General features: G+C 41.8%; 2 protein-coding genes across 2 annotated transcripts; one reads left to right on the top strand and one right to left on the bottom strand.

Moving 5' to 3' along the window:
* The first annotated feature begins 649 nt into the window (after positions 1 to 649).
* Positions 650 to 7772, top strand: vbp1 (von Hippel-Lindau binding protein 1). Its single transcript, XM_072687482.1, has 6 exons — positions 650 to 752; positions 2514 to 2638; positions 3551 to 3617; positions 3705 to 3803; positions 4814 to 4952; positions 7090 to 7772. Exons 1-6 carry the CDS (start codon positions 672 to 674, stop codon positions 7164 to 7166), a joined length of 588 nt encoding a protein of 195 aa, XP_072543583.1. The 5' UTR covers positions 650 to 671; the 3' UTR covers positions 7167 to 7772.
* Positions 7773 to 12430: 4658 nt separating this feature from the next.
* On the bottom strand, positions 12431 to 20069 carry rab39bb (RAB39B, member RAS oncogene family b). The gene is made up of 3 exons (XM_072687481.1): positions 19700 to 20069; positions 17477 to 17703; positions 12431 to 13699 (listed from the first exon to the last, which is right to left on the bottom strand). The coding sequence occupies exons 2-3, from the start codon at positions 17689 to 17691 to the stop codon at positions 13273 to 13275; spliced, it is 642 nt and encodes a 213-aa protein (XP_072543582.1). The 5' UTR covers positions 17692 to 17703; positions 19700 to 20069; the 3' UTR covers positions 12431 to 13272.
* Positions 20070 to 21003: the final 934 nt, after the last annotated feature.

Genomic DNA, 21003 nt, shown 5'->3' with positions numbered 1-21003 from the left:
AAGTATGGAATTATTAGGCTTGTGATGATTTTTCCTGGGAATCAGACACAGTGTAGTGTTTGTGTCTAACTGTTGAGCACTGTGCATGTATTGTATGTAGATATCATACAGACGTCTGTAGCTGGCAGTATGAAAGCTTAAAGGTATGTTTGCACTGTAGTCTATTTACTAGTGAGGGATAAATGTAAAAAAGAGGAAAAGAAGAAGGGAGGAAACGAGACTGAGCAGACGAGGAGACATAAAATAAGAGAAAAGGCAGAAATATAATAATAATAATAATAATAATAATAATGATAATAATAATAATAATAATATAGAAACAAGAAAACAAAGGGAGTCAGACAAGACAGGATGAGCAGATAGAGAGCTACCCTGCCCCACCCATGACCCTCTGAAGCCCCTCCATATGAGTGTGGGTAAATGCTGCCACCTGCCGGTATATCTGTAAACTGCTCCAACACAAAAGACCTCTTTTTGTAGCTGTACCGAATGAAACTCACTGGGTTAAAAGAAAATGTCAGAGAATTTTCTGCAGTCCCATCTTTAATGGAGCAGAGTCTTCCTTATTTCTTGGTGGTAAAGCCTTCCCGACGCGGCGGTATAAAGGCTGGTGGCTGGGTGGAGGAACGCCCAGCGTCACGTAAAGAGGAAGGGCTACGGGTCTTTCCAAAATGGCGACGACCATAGAGAGTAGCAATGCTGGAGCGGCGAGCAAGAAAAAGCATCTCGGGATCCCCGAAGCGATATTTGTGGTGAGTGAGCAGTTGGCGGAGAAGTGTAAGGGGTGGACGAGATGTTTTGCAGGTTGTTTTGAGAGCGGTTTTCGGGGTAAAGGCCGCTGGCCAGCCCGCTGTGTTAGCGTGGTGCTCTAGCCTGGCCGTTTCCTTTTAAGGCTGTGGCCCAGACTAACGCTCCTTTAGGACCAAATGGAGACTAAAACAAAAGCCTTTTCCCTCTAAAACCAGCAGATTATGTTGACTAGAAGCTCCAGTGCATACAGTGCAGGTTCACAGCGGTCCTGGTGTGTCTTCTCTCTTGTACTGGTCTTTTATTTCTATTCTGTACTGGTCAGATTTTCCTGGCCATTCACTGTAATGATGAGTGGGAGCTGCTGCAGTCATCTGTGGGGAAATATGGATACAGTCTCTCTCTAATATAAGAAGTTTTATTCATCTCAAAGAGGAGATTTTTGTGTTGCTGTGGGGTAGCAGTATAATGCTAAAATATGCTAAAATCTAAAGGAAGGAATTATTTTATTAAAAATTATATAAATATAAATATATTTAATTTTATATATATATTATATAGTATGGTATTCATATGGCGAGGTAAACAGTTACTGTATATAGTAATTGACATAAAATAACCATATAATATAATATAAAATAAGTAAAAAATATATTGCATTAAATAGAATTAATCCCAAAATGTGGCCTAATGACATTTCTGCAGATATGCACACAATATGGGAATTCTGGACAGATCCCAAATCCAGTCTTTTTTGTGTACATATCTGCTGTGTATATTACTGTAATTACCGTGGAATTAGATATGATATTAAACCCTCATATCACCATTGCTACCCTCTTGACTTTCAGTGGAAGTCAATGTCAAAAAAGTCCTTTTGGAGTCTTTCTATCGGTCCGTTCATTGTGATTGTTTTTATTAGTGAATAAAGGGAATTAAATGATGTCTAAGCACAGTAGCCCAGCATCATCTAGAACCGTTACGCTGTTATGAAGTTTGATAAATACGTCATATCAGTTTGAATTATCTATAAAATCGAAACATCTGTCCGATGCAGATGTTGTTCCTGAGTAAATCTGCTGATGTCAGAAGCATTGCAGTGTCATTGTCCGACCCTACTAACAACTGCAGTATGCTCAGCAAACCCTGTGATGATGACAGGGAATATAATCGTGACCTCACACATGGTCAGTAGGGGTGAGGCTCGGTCCAACAACAGCACTGGAAATGCTCTGCATGGCAGTGTAGGTGGATTCACTGTACCGGAGGCATGACTTGGCAAGAAGGGGGAGTCCAGTTTCTCCCTCATCCTCCTTTCCTTCAGGGCCTTTGAAAAGTGCAGACTTTACCAGTTCTTTACCACACCTTTACTGTTCCTAACCAGTGCTTTCAGGTTCTTCAGATCCCTGTTTTGTTAACTGGACAAATAGTGTTTTTCTTAAATGCAAATAATATTTCTTCAACTCTCACTATTGGTAAAGAAGTAAAATGGGGGGGGGGGGGTTATTACAAAGTTTGGCGCCACAAGTTGACATATTAAATAAGACCTCTCTTTGTTTGATGATGTATTAAAGTTTTTATAACCTTAATGATGTAAATGTCCAAATAAAGTGTAAGCCAGTCCCAGCGTTTCCTGTTATTTTACTTTCATTTACTTTTGAACTGTGACAATTCTGCCATGATCGGCTTTGTATCACAGCACTGCTAAATAAGATTCATCCTAAATGCTGGGAAATAACTCGTGACTCTGTCTTCTGTCTCTTTAGGAGGATGTGGACTCCTTTATGAAGCAGCCTGGCAATGACACAGCAGATATTGTACTAAGAAAGCTGGATGAACAGTATCAGAAATATAAATATATGGAGCTTAACCTGGCGCAGAAGAAGCTCAGGTTTGTGGATTTTTTTTTTGTTATTATTATTATTGTAAAGTAGGGCTGCTTGATATCCTCAGAATAGTGCTTTTGTGATTGTTGTATATTAAATTTCTTGTAATATATTAAGTCACTGTTGGACATTGGCCTGCTTTATTCTGACCGAAAATGCATGAGACCAGCCAGCATAGAAGACGTAACAGTAGTCCAGTCTTCCTAGCAAGTGGATGGGATTTGACACAAACTAAATTTTGAAAACGGTTGTTTGTACATATTTTGTTTATCTGTAGTTGTTTACTGTATTCATATTAACTTCAAAACACACAAGTATTGGGACACATCTTAATGATTGAATTTAGGTGTTTTGTTTCATCCTGTTGCCACAGATGTTTAAAATCAAGCACACAGCCATGCAGTCTGCCTTTACACAAATTTGTATGTAATGCATAAAATTCGACCAATGCACTGCTAAATCAGTTAGAAACCTGCTGTTAGAGCTGCATGATATTACATAGTAATGACTGTAAAAAAAAAAAGCTCCTGTAGGTGTAATGTGTAGGTGTCCTAATACTTTTGTCCATTTAGTTTTTATAAAGCAATACTCAGTGGTGCTACTCTTTTGAAAACTACTTTAGAAAACGCTCTTCAGAAGACATTCACTGCCTGTCATGGTTGGATTACATTTATTGTAATGGTTAATCAGAGACACTGATATATTGTCAGACATTATTTAGCTGTGTCATCACGTTGCGCTTTATCAGGTGTCTTCAGTTCCAGTCTTTTACACAGCAAATTTGTACTGTTGAGCATGAGGCTTTTCTGAACTGTGTACAAGCAATAAAATTGCTAACTGTGCACCAGGTGCGAGACAGGGACTTTGTGGCCAAAAACAATGGCTGTCGATGCATAATCCAGTGTTTTCTTGTTCAGGTTGAAAAGCCAGATTCCACAAATCAAGCAGACGTTAGAAATCTTACGGCACATGCAGAAGAAAAAGGTAAGAAAGCAATAATAAAAATAACCTTGTTAGAACAAGCTCACAAAGTGTCTGCTTATTCAGTAATGTCTCCATCTCTTGGTACAGGACACTACAGATCCAATGGAGACACACTTTCTATTGGCTGATAACGTGTACTGCAAGGCCTCTGTCCCGCCCACAGATAAAGTGTGTTTGTGGCTTGGGGTAAGTTCAGACTCCAGGAGAACAAAGTTAGCTTAATTTCTGCTGCACTTTAAAAAGAATTTCAACCCCCATTGCAAACCAGGATTATTACCAAAATGTACAAACCAGATGTTTGCAGTCAACCAATCAAACAATGCCAATTTAAACAGCTAAAAAATACAGCTATAAATATTGAATATAACCAGTGATCTCTCCAAATTCAACATAAAATAACACTCTCCGAATCAGACAACCCCTTTATGCGTCTTTAGTGCTTACTAGAAAGGGCTTTGGCTGTTATGACCTGCTGCAAATGGGATGCATAGCCAGACACCAGCTTCTGGTAGCGTTCCTGAGTCATCTGTGCCCATTCCTCATACGCAATGGCCTCCAGTTCACTAATTATTGGGTTTGCTGCTGCCTTCTTCCAATCCCACCAAAGATTTTCTATGAGGTTGAAGTCAGGCGACTGTGCTGACGACTCCACAATCTTTCAGGATAGCTTCTCGTGGATATGCTTAGGGATAACTGTCCTGTTGAAAGGTCCAGTTACACCCAAGCTGCAGCTTCCTCACAGAAGGCATGACCTTTTCTTCTTGGATTTCCTGATACTTGATTTAATCAATCTTGCCCTTCCACATGCTGCAGGTTTTCAGTGCCAGAGGAAGCAAAACTGGAACTTTTAAGCAGAATGTCTGTTTTTTTTTTTTGTTGTTTTTTTGTTGTTTTTTTTATTTTGTTTTTTGCAAGCAGATGAAAGTTTGTACATTTTTGCTAATAATCCCATTTTGTATAGTGCAAGTAATGGAAGTTTATGCAATGTCCAAAGGAACTGAAAACTATATGCATAAGTCCTGTACTTTCTTCAAACAGTGGTAGAAGAATTAACAGCTATGTTGTATGTAATTTGCAGTAAAGTGTACTGTGGTTGTTCACAACTGAAAGCGTTGTCATTTCCTTACAAAGGATGTTTTAGACCCATGGCAGTGGCAGCCAGTACATTGTTTTTATATGATCCCTTTCTGAAAAAGGCAAACGTAATGTTGGAGTATGACATAGACGAAGCCCAGTCACTTCTGGAGAAGAACCTCGCCACAGCCTCCCGAAACTTGGACTCTCTAGAAGAGGACCTGGATTTCCTCCGAGACCAGTTCACAACCACTGAAGTCAGTATCCTTTCCCCAGAGTGGACATGCGTCTCACACCAGATTGCTAAATGCACACTGCGTTTCTGGGTCATTTGTCCAGGAACAGTTTTGGATTTCTGTTGATGGGAAATCTTAATGGTATTAAGTAGAGTGGCGGCTGACAGGGTGTACTTGACTGTAAATATCCCACCCTTAAGCCCCCTGTACGGAGCAGTGTTGGCTTTAATTAATACATACTCTCTTACAGATTCGTAGTCCTTCCTAGTTTCTTAGATACAAATTTGATGTCCATCTTCTTCATGCTCAGGTTGTCTTATAACTGTGCAGTGCAGTTATTAGAGGATCATTCTTCAGTTTTTAGCCTCATCAGTTTGGGTCTTGGCCACCTTTTAGTACCTTACCCAAACAATGGCAGATGAAACAAAAGGGCTTAGCAGTAAAGTATATAGTCTGTTTGTCTCAATCAGTGTCTTAAATCCTGCTCCTGGCAACCTGTCGAACTCCATGGTTTCAAATATCCCCTGACTCATTACACCTGATCCAGCTCGATAATCAGTTGAAGAGCTTGAGGTGTATTGTGACAAGGATTACCAGCACTAGAGTTTACATTAGCCTGACTGCTTTTTAATCCTTCCTTTAAAAAGAATAAATCAATATAAAATAAATATATATGGATATTTTTCTATTCATTAATTTACTGGCTGTTTAACAATTGATGTCTTGTACTATAAATGTTTAACAGCAATAAAAGTGTTGATATTAAGTACAGTTGACTGTATATAACACTTAATTAATATTTATTTACAAATTTCAAATTTGCACACATGCTCTATATAAACCTGTTAATTTTGGACTTGCTCAGGAACGCCCTCTAGTGTCTTTGCAAGGCAAAAGTGGAAATTCCCCCTTACAACAAATTCTCTGGTTGAAACCATGTGGTGCTGTGGGTTGCCAGGAGAAGGATTATGAAACGCTGGTCTGAAAGCAGCTGAATCAGCCAACCAGTTCCAGCTTGTCTTGAATCACCAGATTTGGTTGAGTCAGTTAAAAGAACAGATTTTTGTTTGTGTGGGTGGGTGTGGCTGTCGAGAAAAGGTCAGTTTTGAGCATGGGGAAGCGGCTGTAGCTGCTGATTACGCATTAAAGCTGTTAATGGACTGGTACAGGCATATCTTGGTGATCTCCAGAAGTGTTTTAGCCCATCTTGATCACTCTGCTCAGCTGAGGCAAGCTTACTGCTAAATGCTAGGATCACTTGGGCCTAGAGCTCAAGTGATGGAGGTCTGAAGTATAGATAATATTAGAAATGCTGGCTCAAATTATTAAAGAATCTTAGGTAAACGGTACTTGCTCAGGCCAGCAGATGCCTACTATTAATTTTTCTTTCTTTTACAGATTGTAGTTGTACTGTTATTACATTTGAATTGTAAAGTTGTCGTTGTTTTAATTGTGTAAAGTAATTTTGTAACTGAAATGAAGGAAAGCACTATATAAAGCTGCTCAGGGGTGAGTTTTCCTAATTAAAGCAGAATGTGTGACAGTTCTTCAAATGTTTTTTGAAGAGCTTTGTAAACCAATACTCAAATGAGATGTTCAAAAAACATCTTAGTTGTCTCCTCTCTTGAAACAGTGCAACCAGTCAAACTCTAAACAGTTTGTCTATTATTACAGTTGAAAAATCATACAGACAAACATACAGATTCTGAAATCTGATTGGCTGAAGACTTTTCCTAGCTGTTAAATGTTCTTTCACAGACCAATACAAATCAACTAAAATCTATCATCTATATTAATTCCACAAATAATGAAAAAGCTATTGACTTGTTGGTGTTTTGATTTAATATGAAATTATTATTATTATTATTATTATTAGGAACAAGCATGTCCCTAATTACATGCTTACGCACGCCTTCGACATGCATAATGTCAGCCATCACTAGGCAGCCAACGCGGTGGGAGTAATGGGGAAGAGCGCCATCTACCCATCCAGACAGCGCATAGCCAATTGTGCTCTCTCTGGCACCAGCTGCTGATGGCGAAGCAGCATGACCCATAATTTTAATTTATAATCCAGTTAGCAGAGTACTTGGCATTACCACAACTCGCCCCAGATCTTCTAGAGCACACAGAGTGTGATTCCTTAACAGCGTTCTTTTCAGATATGGCTCGTGTCTATAACTGGGACGTCAAAAGGAGGAGCAAAGACAACCTCCTCAAATCTGCTGAAAGGTCTTAGAGGAGGGGCATTGCTTTGCCCGGCCCCGCCCACACCCCCAAATCTCTCTCTTCCCCGTTAGTACAAACCAACCCATGTGTCTACCTGCCTCCACACTGTTATCTATTGATTTGTTACTTTTTGAAGTATTTTTTCAAGTAAAAAGGAAAAAAGAAATCAAACAGAAGTCACAGCGGCCGTTTCTTTTTTTATTCTTTTTAGGATAATCAAAAGTTTGTGTTTCACTTAATGTATGACCAGGTTTTTCCACTTGTGTTAAGTTTATTGACTGGCGTTCATGGCCGAGTGTTCACTAAGCTGTTTACTGTTTAAAATCCGTGCACTGCTTATTGAAAATCAGAATCTGAGTCAGAACATGGAGAGACGACCACGCACGGACACTGAGGGCGAGTGCTCCGAAGGAGATTGTGTTTGTTCATTGGTCGACCTTCCAGTCTATCCTGAGACTCCTTCCCCTCGCTCCTTGTCTTTCTCTCCCTCTCTCCAGCTCTCACCTCCTCTTAAACCTGCTGTGTCCTCTCCTTTGTTTTTGTTTTTTCCTCCTGTCTCTCATCTGTATTTATTTGTCACATTGTATCCATTAAATACTGAATGAGCAACTCATAATGAAGCTTTTGAGGAAAGACACAAAATGGATGAGATGGTGTGTGGTTTTTAATCTGTTTCCATATTATTGCAGTATTATAGTTAACTTTCACTCCGCTACCTTAAGCACACAGGTTCCCAACCCTGCTCCTGGAATTTTTCCTTGTCCTGCTGTGTTGGTGTTTCCCCGCCCTAGCAAACGCACCTTAACTGAGGGAAGGGCTTGTCGGGTGTGTTGGGAACTGAAAAAAACACTTAAATATCTCGGACGTGGGGTTCTCTGCGACCTACTACCTTTTCCTCAGTTTCTACTTTCCTCTATTGTGAAATATCTGAAGAAGGCCTGCCCAATCTTCCTCAAAGTTCAAAAGAGCAGTAGTTGAAGACTTGAGACCAACTTATTAAAGAGCCCATATGCTATCTGAAACCAGTGCCACAGCTGTCTAAGGGGTGACTCTGTCATTGAGAGATTGCCAGTTTGAGCCTTGGTAATGGCACAGCCATCCGTGATTGAGTGTCTGAGAGAGCACAATTAGCTTTGCTAGCTTTGTCTCTGAGTGGCTCTCCCTGTTTCCCCGATCACTAAGTGCTATGCTAGCTCGATTAGCTGATGTAATGGAGCTGGCAGTTTGTGCTCTCCTCTGAGTGTGTTCAGCTGCACAGTGATGTTGCACCAGCGGCAGAAAAGATTTAGATGGCTTTCTCTGTTACGCTGAAGAAAATCGTGCTTGCCCTTATCAGGCTGGCACTGGTGGCATTGTGTGAAAGGGGGAACTGGGGGTGGGCAATGTGGTTAAATGATGATACAGGTGAGCACAGACAAAATGCATCAGTAGTAACAGTTTCTGAAAAAACACTTTAAATACGGTCCCATACTGAGTAGAAATCTGCTGCAGTTCATCCAATTAAACCAGACTAATTAGACTGTTCATAATGAAGCAGGCAGTTGATCAGTGTTCTTTAAACACTGATGATATCCTGGATTACTTGTACATCATTTTACTGGTAATGTTTTTCATGATACAGTAAAATATTGCATATCATATTGCCTGCTCCAAGGAAAACCGTAACTAGTGAATTGGGAATTACTAAATTGGGGGGGACAATCAAAAAAAAAAGTTACTTTTACTTTTAATAATTCATTAAGGAGTGCCATAGAAGAACCATGTTTGTAATGTAAAGGTTCTTCACATCCATAACTTATTACATGTGTGTTTCTTTATTAAACTAAAATGGCAGTACTCAACGAGCCATTTGAGCACCTTAAGAGTCTAAATTTTCTTCTGTTATTGGCTTTTCCCTTGAAGGCTCCTAATCACCTATGTAGAACCAAGCTATTAAGATGTCTGATGTATCTATATAAAAAAAAAAGTCCCGATTGGCTGCTATGTATTGTGTCTCAATCAAAGACAATGTCCAATCTGAAACACTCCTTAGAACTTCAGTGTGAATAGGTGGGTGGGTGATGTCGAGCCCTTTCATTTAATTTCAAGAAAGCAAGGAAAGTACCTGCTGGTACACCAACCTTTTGTGGAGAAGACTAACAGCAGCATATCATCTTCATATTACCGTCCAGTGGCAGGGTTTGTAGTGCAAAGCAGAACCCAATAGGATCATTAGATAAGATCAAAGAGCAGATCAGCTTTGTCATGGTATTTTAATCTTTAGTACAGTTCAAGTTCTTCTGATAGAGATGTCACAACTGCTTGTAACAGGTACAGTTATCGATAGTTCAGTCTTCATGAGCTTATGTCCAGCATCAGTGGGCTCAGGAGGATGAAAGCGTAAACCAGAGAAGTAAGGCCAAACCAAAATGTGACCCACCAGCTTTTAAATAATGGAATCGAGTGAAGTAATATGAACAGGGCTGCACGACATGGAGATATCACTGAAGGAAATGCAACAACTGCAGTGTTTGGTTATCCTACTGCAGAGGCCAATATTGTGGGCCATACTTTAACATGCGAGTATACTGTACTGCCCTGACAATAACGGACATTCACTTTATCCAGTCAAGCAGCGACATATGTATTATAGACCTGTCCAGTTGGATGGGGCAGTATGTAATGAATACATTGTGGATTGAGTTGGAAAAGGCACAGTGAGAAGCAGCTAACAAAAGGTAGGACCCCGTTTAAACCTAGCCGCTTCATGTGTCTTGAGTAGCAGGATTATATCTGGATAAGGCCAAGCCATGCAAATCTGATCACTCGAACCACTTCAGGAGGAGGTCTGAGACACATTTGAGTCATGTTCTAGCAGTGGAAGACCGTGTTTACCCCTGATCACTTAATGTGACTTGTATCTGGATTGTATCCTGGTAAGATTTTAGCGATATGCGTTTACACTCTAGTTAGATGGAATATGCAAATTTGTGCATTGTGCTGCAATTATTCCTGGTGTTTGGTTGTTGAATTTGTCTTGGAGAGACAGATGTGTTTACACTGCTATAACTTGGCTCAGATGTGTCAGACCACCTCCTGAAGTAGTTTGGCCTTATCCAGATATAATCCTGATCCTCAAGGAGCATCAATTGACCAAGTGTAAACAGTGTCTATATGCATCTCTCTCCAAGACACATTCGACAACCAAGACTCTTCTAAGTACAACTGAGACACCAGTAGTAACTGCAGTGCAACGAGCGAATGCTGCATATTTCTGTCTGATTAACCGAACACGCATGTGGCTTCAGATTTAATCAAAATACCATCCAGATACTAGTCACATAAAATGGCCAGGTATACACATGCCTTTCTGTTGGTCACTGTTATGACTGAGATGGAACCAGCAGAAATGAAGGTTATGGATTGGGTAAACAAGAAAAGGTTTACGCGAGTGGTATAATTGGGGGTTTAATGGCGTGTGGGTAGGAATGCCAGTGCAACCCAACTGTTTACATAAGTACAATCCCTAGCTGTAATATCTGAAACCACAAGTTTTGGGCAGTCCACAAGTTAAGGTGTATCTAGAAAGAGGCGGACAACGTTGCAGATCTGTAGTGCTTTAGTGTCATAGAACAGCACACCTCATATCCATAGTCCTTCGGTTGCTCATTTCTTTGATAGCAAACTAGCATAAATCCCTTTGGTAAGAAGCACACCTCTGTGTCGGGTCTTAATTCATGTCTGTACTTCAAAGAACAGTTTATGCTCAGGTTCAGTGACTCAGTACATCCTCAAATCACTTGATATGGTCTAAAAAAAACAAGCTAGATCCCCAGCATTCTCCTATGATGTGAAAATTGAAGATATCATACTCTTCAGGCCTGTTTTGCCATTTTGTGGGGTTCAGCATAATGTACTATATTGCAGTACAGCCTTCCATCTCTCGTTGTATCCACAGCCCAAGCCTCGAGACACCTCAACCAAGAGATACCGTTCTTCCAGGGTTTTTTGTTGCTTTCTAAGCTCAAGCAGCATGTTAGCATTCTGAGCACCAAACAGCAGTTCTTTCCATAGTCATCACATAAAAGTCTGCAAGTAAACAACTGCTTCATGTCCAGTCATCCTTACAGAACAGTCTCTGTGAGTGCCTTCAGCAATTCCAGTCTCATGGAAAACATCTCAAGTGATTGAAAGATGTGTACATGTGGGGTTCTTGGGGATAAGGTGCTGAAATTTAGGCCCTGGTTGGCCTTTCAGGAGGAAACTGGAGGTGCTGATACTCGTCTCTTGGCGTAAACCTCTCTTTTTCATTGGTCAGTGGACACAAGCCAGAGCACACCGACCCAACAAACCCAGACGTTTGGTTGTCGTCCTGTGTATATGAGGGACTGATTGTTGGAAGTCTCCTCATTCACATTATTCTAGAAAGTTCCCCCTCCATTCAACACTGTTCTAGCAGAGTGTAAATGAAGAAGAACAATTTTACCCCCCCCCCTCCATCTAGACTCTATTCTTCAGAGTGTTGCAGAATGTGTGTTCTTCATTCACTGTTCTTGAACATTTACCAGTACTCACAGGTTCTAGATCATTCTCACCACATTTACACTGCTCTATTCACTCTATTCTAAGACATTCTACCCCATTTACGCAGTACAAGAGTGTTCCCATTCATTTACACTCTTCTAGAACCCCCCCCCCTTCCTTTCTGCTCTAGATTATATGTTCTGCTTCCCTCACAGTGTTTTCTCTACATTCCCTGCATTTTCCAGTGTCCTAGAAGGGGTGTTCTTCATTCACACAGTTCTCAATGTTCTCTCCCAATTTTAGGATGTACTTAAACCCACACCATTCTAGAACACTTTTCTAGAATGTTCTCTTTCATTTACATGGCTTTAACCCCCCTTCCCTTCATTCAGTGTTTTCACTACATTTTCACTGCAATAGATTGTGTTCTTTATTCACAGAATGTTCTCTCCGGAATGTACTATTCAAGAATGTTCTTCCCATAACCACAATTCACACTGTTCTAGAATGTTCTCCTCCATTTACATCACTTTAAAGTTTCCCCTTCTGGAACATTCACATTGTTCTTCAACATCCTCCTCATTCACAGTTACACAGTGTTCTCCCCACATTCACACTGTTCTAGAATGCCCTTTCTGTTCACACTGTTCTAGAACATTCACAGTGCTTTTCCTTACATGTTTACGGTTCTCCGTTTAGACTGTTCCAAAACGTTCTCCCTCATTCACACTGCTTCTAGAACACTCTCCCCCTTTCACAGTTTAACCCCCCCCCCACACACACACACACACACACGCCCCACTGTTCTAGAATGTATTCCTTCATTCACATGGTTCTCTCCCCTATGGACTGTTTACAAATGTTCTACATGCAAACCATTCTAGAACATTTGCATTGTTCTAGAATGTTCTCCTTCATTCACACTGTTCTAGAATCATCTCCTTTATTCACACTGTTCTAAAATGTTGTCCTTCAATTACACTGTTCTAGAACATTAGAACATTGTTCCTCGTTCACATTATTCTAGAATGTTCTCCTTCATTCACACTGTTCTAGAACATTGTTCCTCATTCACATTATTCTAGAATGTTCTCCTTCATTCACACTGTTCTAGAACATGCTTCATTCACACTGTTCTAAAATGTTGTCCTTCATTCACACTGTTCTAGAACATTGTTCCTCATTCACATTGTTCTAGAATGTTCTCCTTCATTCACACTGTTCTAGAACATGCTTCATTCACACTGTACTCCCCTCTCAATCACACTGTTCCTGGACCCCACACACCCCCACACACCATTCATACTGGTTAACTTGGTTTATCAGGTATTTCTCTAAGCATCCTAATTAAAGTGCCAGCATTAGAGTGTTGGTGGTTGTTGGGTCAGTGTGCTATGGCCTTTTAAGTTTCCATCTTGCAGAGAGATGGCCAGGAGCTTATGGGCAGTACCTCTGTGGAATAGGGGAGGGCCAGAAGGGCTGGGCAGACTTAGGAAGCATTCAGCAGGCAGGTGAAAGGGGTTAAGTCATATCTGAAGAGCAAAAGAGTGCCCTGTGATTGTAAGGATCCTGAAGAGCTGAGGTTCAGGTCACGGGGGAGGGTTTAAGCTGGATCAGCAGAGGCACCGGCGCTCGCTTTTGGTCACCTCCTCAGACGAGTGCACCACGTTGGGCACAAATCCACTCCTGACCCCCTCCCAGTCTTCCTGGATGGTGATCTCGCCGTGCTTCACCAGCTCAAAGATATCCCGCGTCAGCTCTGTAAAGGCCCTCTCCACGTTGATGGCGTCACGCGCTGAAGTCTCCACGTAACGCATGCCGTATGCCGCCGCCAGCTTCTCCGCCTCCTGTCGCGTCACCTGCCGCTGCTCCTCTATGTCGCACTTGTGGCCCACCAGCAGGAAGACGATGCTGTGCGGCTGCACGTGACTGCGCGCCTCCTCCAGCCACTCGTGGACGTTCTGGAAAGAACGACGGTTTGTGATGTCGAACAGTAGCAGGCCGCCGACGGAGTTGCGGTAGTACGCCCTGGTGATGGACCTATAAGGGGGTGAGAATACATGAATATTTGTGTGGTCATGTGTCTACCTTATCATCAACCTACAATCACATAACTGAAGGTTAAGATGTTGGACCATATGAAGCAGAACCAGTATTGCCACATTTAAAGCCCAGGGGAACCTAAATCACAGTGGCTTCTTTCTAACTAGATTAATCGTGCTCTTGTGGACACTCAATATACACTATATGTCCAAATGTTTGTGGACACCCCTTCTAATGAGTGTATTTATCTACTTTTAGTTGCACCCATTGCTGACACAGATGTGCATATTTGTGCACACACACACACATACACACACACACAGCTTGTCTAGTGCCTGTATAAAAATACTACCAATACAATAAGACTCTCCAATGGCCAATGAGTGTATCTACCTTAAGGCAGCTAATTACTGACTGAGAATAGAGAATAGAGAAAAGAGTACTGATCTAGTACCAGCTCTCTGCTCTCCATGTGTTTATGAGTCTATCAGAGGGGATGGAGGAAAAGGTGGGCGAGTAATTGAAAGAGCAAGGCTAAGTCGTGTTGAAGACTGAAAGCACTGAAAGTGAAAGAACTGAGGATGCTGATGAACAGACAGGTCTATTTGAAAGCACAATATATATATATATACAGTATCTCAGAGGTAACTGGCATGGATGTAATGCTGGGTAACAGGCAGTGTCAGGTGTAAAAGCTACATCTACGTCTATATCTACTCAAAGGAGGAGGCAGCCTGCACTGAGCGAGAAAACACTAGACTCCAGGCGTATAATTAAGACATGTTCATCAAAGCTGAAAGACAAGAGTGTTAGTGAGGAGCCAAAAAAAGCACTGTTAGCAGATGCCAGCCTAGGAAACAAATAACATGTGCCTCAGTGAATCACAGGGATCAGAAATATCTCTGACGTTGGAGCGGATTTGTCACCACTGAGAAAGTGTGCAGATTCGCCTCTTTTCAGGACTCCCAGAGGAGAGATGCCTCAGCGCGGTCGACAAGGGGACAACAATCATTATGGATAAAGACAGCTGTCAAGCTGGCCTGATGATTCAGCACCATCAGGTTCAAAATCTATATATATAAAGAGTTCATTTAATACCCTGTTGAGGTGATCATCAATGTACCGATCAATTCTTTAAGTGAAAGCAGTTGTATTCCTGGAAAAGGGGGACAAAATATTTGAATCTGTGCTCTGGTAGGTTTTTGTAGGAGTTCCTGGCCACGTCAACATGCTCCTACAACTTTTTCTGGTTACATGAGTTACCTGCTGATTCATCCTCTGTCAAACCAAAGAAATTCAGAACTAGAACTGAGGGGAGCTGGCAAGCCAAAGAGAATGCGTTAGCCTTCGCTAAAACCAGCATAGACATTGGCTTGGCTGATGGTAAGATGGTGAGAGCCCTGTGACCTGCAAACATTAAAAAGGCATGCTAAATTAGCTTTTTTTCTTGCTGGAGTAAGAATTTTTATTTTTATGACTAGCTACTAAAACAGAAAACACAACATACAGCACCACCTTAACAGACACCTGACTGAGTGGATGCTTTATAAAGCAACTGGACACATACCCAGCTAACCAGCTGTTTTGCCAGTGTTATAGTCAGTGCTCCATATCGCTGCACCGCAAAGAAGGCCTTCAGACTCCATTTTCCCCTTTTTAGCTTTCTTCGTTTGTTGGGCGTAACTGCTCTCTATACTGTGACAGTGTTTCATAATAAAGTAACAAAACAATATATTCAAAAACACAGAATACAATTTAATGTGGCAGTAAGTATTTACATAAACTGGCATAAAAACATTTAAAAAGGCTTTTACCTTCAACTAAAAAAAGAAACCATTATGGATATACATTTTTTTACAGTGACGATATATATCTGCATTTAAATGGTTTAAAACCTATATAGTTTATTATGTTATATAGTTTATAGTATGTTATATAGTACAGTTTATAGTATATTATGCTAATAAGAATGACAACAGTTATAATATTGTTACATCCTCTAAAGACATTTCCTTCACCCAGTTTTGTAAACTTGCAATCATCAGATTCATCCTCTCTGAAAGAAGCCTGTGCCACAATGCACGTTTTTAAAGCACCCAAACTTTTGCTTAATATTATACACATACATCCATTTCGTTACTGTCGTGCAAAATTCTTGCATCTCCATTTTTGCTGTTTTTGAAATCTGACCACTGTTCTTTATATTGTGTCAAAGCTTATGGACCCACATGGCTGCCAGATCAGGCACAATCTAAGGCAAAGAAGTTTGCTTCAGTAGTCTGCCCTAAACACAGACCCCAGTACATGAAAGAAAATAGATTTTATGCATATATTTACTGACTTTTCAAACCCCCCCGTCTCTTGTATATCTCCCACACAGACCACATGCTGAGAACAGGGCTGAAGATCTTTGCTGGCGTCTCTAGTAAATGAGTAAGTACATAAAAAAAAAACGATTTGAACATGGTTGTGCATGTTCTTCATCATCACTGCCAGAACAGCATGCTGGCATAACACTGAAATTCTGCTTAAAAGAGCTGCTGAATTTCAGAGTTAGACCACGCCCACTTCTGCTATATATCTTTATCTACAGATACAGATAATATATATTCAGTTTTATTTTGTTTTGTTTTTATTCCTGTTTTGCTTTTGTTAATATCCGGTGTCAACCAGATAACCCTTTTTGAGTCTTTGTTCTTCCTCTCGACCCGAGGGAGTTTGTCCTTGCCGCTGTTGCCACTGGCTTGCTCAAAAGGGACCCGGATCTCTGTAATGCTGCTTTGTGGCAACATTCGTTGTGCAAAGCGCTATAGAAATATATTTGAATTGAATTAAATAGATAGAGTCAATGGTTAATGCATTAGGCCCCTAGCGTAAAAGGTTTCCTCACAGGTGTAGGCTGAACAGCTCAGCAGTCTTACAGGGTGCTCTTCAGATACCGCAAGTTACTTACAACATTCATTTCTGTAGTAAACATATTATTACATATTATTTATTTATTGTCATGAGAAGTTCATATAATGACTGCAAAAATGTGATGCTCAAAGCACTTAAAAAAATGTTTCTTTAAAGGTGTCAAACTATTTATCCTGAATATTATCGTTAAATAATGAGAATCTGGTACAAAAGCCAGGGGATGGGGCCAAAGTTAAAAAGCTAAAGTTAAAGCAGCATTGTGCAACAATTGGAATTTCTTGCTCCTAGGCTCCCTCTAAAGTCAGGAAGTGTATTTCCCGCTTGATGCCACCTGTTTACACATGCATTCCTGGACAAGCTGAGAAATACAGAACCGTCGCTGAAACTGATAGAGGCATGTGGACTGACATGGTGGAGTAATACTACAGGATTTTACACAAATATGACTTAGGTACACTCTTAATGTTACACAGTTCTCACACAGGTCTTTTTCTGCCAGCTTCACCAAAGTTACAAAGAGCAGTTAACAGCGTTCCGAGCCCAGAGTAGCAACAGTATAGACACTATTCTTTGTATTACAGTCAGTGGAGAATCATGATGATTTTGAACACTACAGGATGTTGCTTTAAAAGTGGTTAAGTTACTTTTTGGAGATACAATGCCAATATTGTAAAAACTGTGTGTAGCATCTTACTGTTTTATTAAATCTAAATACAAAAAAAGAAACAATTAGTCGATTACTAATAATAAAATAGACTTTAGGTGATTCTAACACACATTTTTCGAAACACCGGCATCAATCAAGGAGTGAAGTGACGTTTCCAGGAGACCAGGAGTGGTTCTCCAGTGGTACGGTACCTGAAGCGCTCCTGACCCGCAGTATCCCAAATCTGGAGTTTGATGCGTTTGCCCGGCTCAATCTCGACCAGACGAGAGAAGAAATCCACGCCCACTGTAGGGTCTGATACCTGGGCGAAACGTCCCTCAGTGAAGCGCCTGATTAAACAGGATTTACCAACAGTTGAGTCCCCAATGACAATCAGACGGAACTGGTAAAGCCATATCGCCTCCATAGCTGTCCGGCTCTGTGGAGAACAAGAGTAAAAACCCTGAGACAATTACAGTGACAAGAACTAGCATACACACACACAAAGATTAACACCCGACCCCATGACATCCCTCTTGCCTGTGTTGTACTGCCAAACACGATCATGTCTCTGAATGTAAACGAGGCTGACTGGAAAAGAGTTCTTTGTGTCTTTTTTTCTGCAGCCTATCTAACCAGTCCAAGTGTGTCAGAGGGAGAAAAACGTCACCACAGGCTTGGCTTCCATTTTACTCCCTTAGTAATTACATATCAGACTGCTGTAAGACACATCTCTAACAGCAAGAGCATTACATAAACCCATCGTACTCTGAAGGAACACTTGACAATAATGGTTCCCAAACGGTTCTCGGACTGGATCAGGACAGGATCTTTAGAGAACACAAGTGGTTATTCTATGGCATCACTCCAAATAACCTTTTTCGTCAGCTGTATATTTATAAGTGTAGGGGTCGTATAATCCAAATACATTTTATATGATACACCATCAGCCCTAACATTATAAAGGCCCCACTTGTGCCTTCAAAACAACTTTGACCCATCAAGGCATGGACTCCACAAGACCTCTAAAAGCGTCTGTGGTATCTGGCACCAAAACACTCGCAGCAAAACCTTAAAGTCCTGTAAGCTGTGAGATCAGGCCTTCATTAATAAGACCTTGGGTCCATGACCCTGTTGCTGGTCCACTGGTTGTCCTTCCTTTGACCACTTTTGGTAGGTACTAACCACTGCATACCGGGAACACCCCACAACACCTGACGACAGGGCCAACATGCTAGCCATCACAGTTTGGCCCCTTTCAAATTGGCTCACATCCTTACATTGGCCCATTTTTCCTTATTTTAACACATCACCTTCAAGAATTCACTGTTCACTTGCTGCCTAATACATAGATTTTCATAAAAGGTGACTAGCTGAAATGCAGGGTGACACAGGAGCCGGGGGTTGTGGGTTCGATCGGGCCACAGACACAGTGCTCTTGTCCCTATGTCCGTGAGCAGCTCCCAAAACCATGTGGTAGGTGAACTAGCTATGCTAAATTGCCCCTATGTGTGAGCCACTGGGTGTGTGTGTGGTACCTTCCCTGTGATAGGCTATGCCCAATTATCCCGGGTACCCACCGCCGCCCTTACCAGGAAGAAGCGGATGAGAAAATGAACGAATAGCTTTAATATCGACTGGCTGATACTCTGACAACAACCATTTAGCCAGACGAAGAGCCTTTTTAGCTTTCATACGCTCAAGTCGTTTGGAAAGGCATGTTCTACATAGAACCCTTATAGAATTTGTAGAAGTTATGCACTCTTGTCCTTTCCTATTACAGCACTGTTCTTCCAACCTAAGCATCCTTTAGAACATGCTGTTTGGTGAGCTCCTGGTGGTAAACGCTGGTGACTGTAAATTGGCAGCTGATGCGTGTCTCCTGTTACACACACACACACACTGCTGTGTCCAGCCAGGATTATACAGACTGCCTGCCAGTGCAAACATTATAGGCCACAGTATTCAACCAGTCATCCAGCAGCCACGGCCCTATTGTCCCACACCGGATGCCGTAGCGAGGACATATCTGCTGCATGCACATAAACAACATGCACCCACATTTCTGACATGCACATTAGAACAGGTTTAGACCAAGACCAGTCCTGCCCTGGGTTTTATTCATAAAACATCCCCTCTCTCCCATCCCGTCTCCCATCTCACTGAGGCCATAGTCATCTCAACTCATACCTAACTCACATACCAACTGCATTCTTTCAAAGCCCATTACAACAAAGACAAGCATGTAACCATTAGGTAATAGCTGCAGTATTTAAGGCTACTTCATTAACAGGCTTTCTACAGGCCCAGCTTTCAGGCACAGCTTTTCTGATTAGTTCAGATCTTCTACTTCAAAGGTTTTGTGCTTCACAGGATGCTAAAGACCAGAGGAACAGTGCAAGACCCTCTCCTTAAACGTATTCTACCCTACTTACTGCGTTAGGGTGGGCTGCTCAGTGCTCAGCAGATGCAGAAAGAAGACTCCATGCTCCTGAAAGGAAGGTGGACTTGATGGGAAACGCGCGGCGAGACACACACCTGCTCCAGCCTGCCTACTCGCTTACTTAGCTACAGCATAACGAGCACAACAAGCACCCGGTAAACAGGAGCGGCCCGGAGTCAGCGTGCTAGAGCGAGCGTGCCTCTCCGTAAGGTGACCCACTACTGATCCGGCAGAGACCCCCCACCACACTTCCCATCAGTTCAAACACTCAAACACCGCCTCGTGATCAGCGCTCCGGAGACGCAGGGATTGTTTGGGAATTGTGCTGATGAAATGGCAGCAACATCCCACAGCCTGACTCATCCCGCATCAGCACCAGCGCCGTAAACCTCCGAAGAGCCGCGCAGCTGGAGCGCGCAAGTGGCTCTGATATGCAGCTCCAGTGCGCGCTGGGGGACTTACCACCAAATATTACAATTCTGCAAATGTTGTTCAAATAAACTCCACAGATTGTCAAGCTGATAATATAATGTGGAATAAAGCCCTGGATTCAATTAGAGAAGTATGCACATTTTCACGGGCATTCTCAGACTGTTGGACCCCACTGTACAGTTGCAAGTCCCCCCACAAGCTGCAGGTTTCCAAAGCAGCCCAACAGCATCACAGAGCCACAGCCGTGCCATTTACACCGTATGCTCCATTCTTCCTCCTCCAGATATCTTATAAAAAAGTTCCAGTTGTGGACTGGAAGCTTTCGAGCCTGTGGATCACCGGTATGTCTGGAGGAGGAAGAACTGCCTGCCTACAGTGAAGCGTGGCAGTGGCTTGGTGAAGCTCTGGGGATGCTTGGAAAGGCAAGATGGATTTGCTCCAAGTATCAGAAAATCCTAAGAAAAATAAGAAACACTATGCCTTCTGTGTGTGGCATTCATTGGACTCTCCAACAGGACAATGACACCAAGCATACCAAAGAGTCCACCAAGGTTGGGTTTCAGAAGAAGTCCTGGATGATTCTGGAGTGACCGAGTCTGTACCCCATAGAGAATCATTGGTGGGATTTGAAGAAGGTGGTTACAGCAGCAAACCTGAGAGTATTAGTGAACTGGAGGCCACTGGCCATGAGGGATGTGCTAAGATTCCTCAGGAGCGCTGCCAGAAGCTGGTGTCTGGCTATGCATCACATTACAAGCGCAAGACGTTTGAATACTTCTGAGACTGGAGGCAATATTAAAAGTGGTATTTTGTTATATTAGCTGTGTTTAGATATCAAAGTATCTTCATACACAAACTGGACCC

Source organism: Salminus brasiliensis, chromosome 9 (genome assembly GCF_030463535.1).
Source record: "Salminus brasiliensis chromosome 9, fSalBra1.hap2, whole genome shotgun sequence".
Lineage (NCBI taxonomy): Eukaryota > Metazoa > Chordata > Actinopteri > Characiformes > Bryconidae > Salminus > Salminus brasiliensis.
The sequence above is the reverse complement of the archived record's forward strand: the minus strand, read 5'-3'. Positions and strand labels throughout refer to the sequence as shown.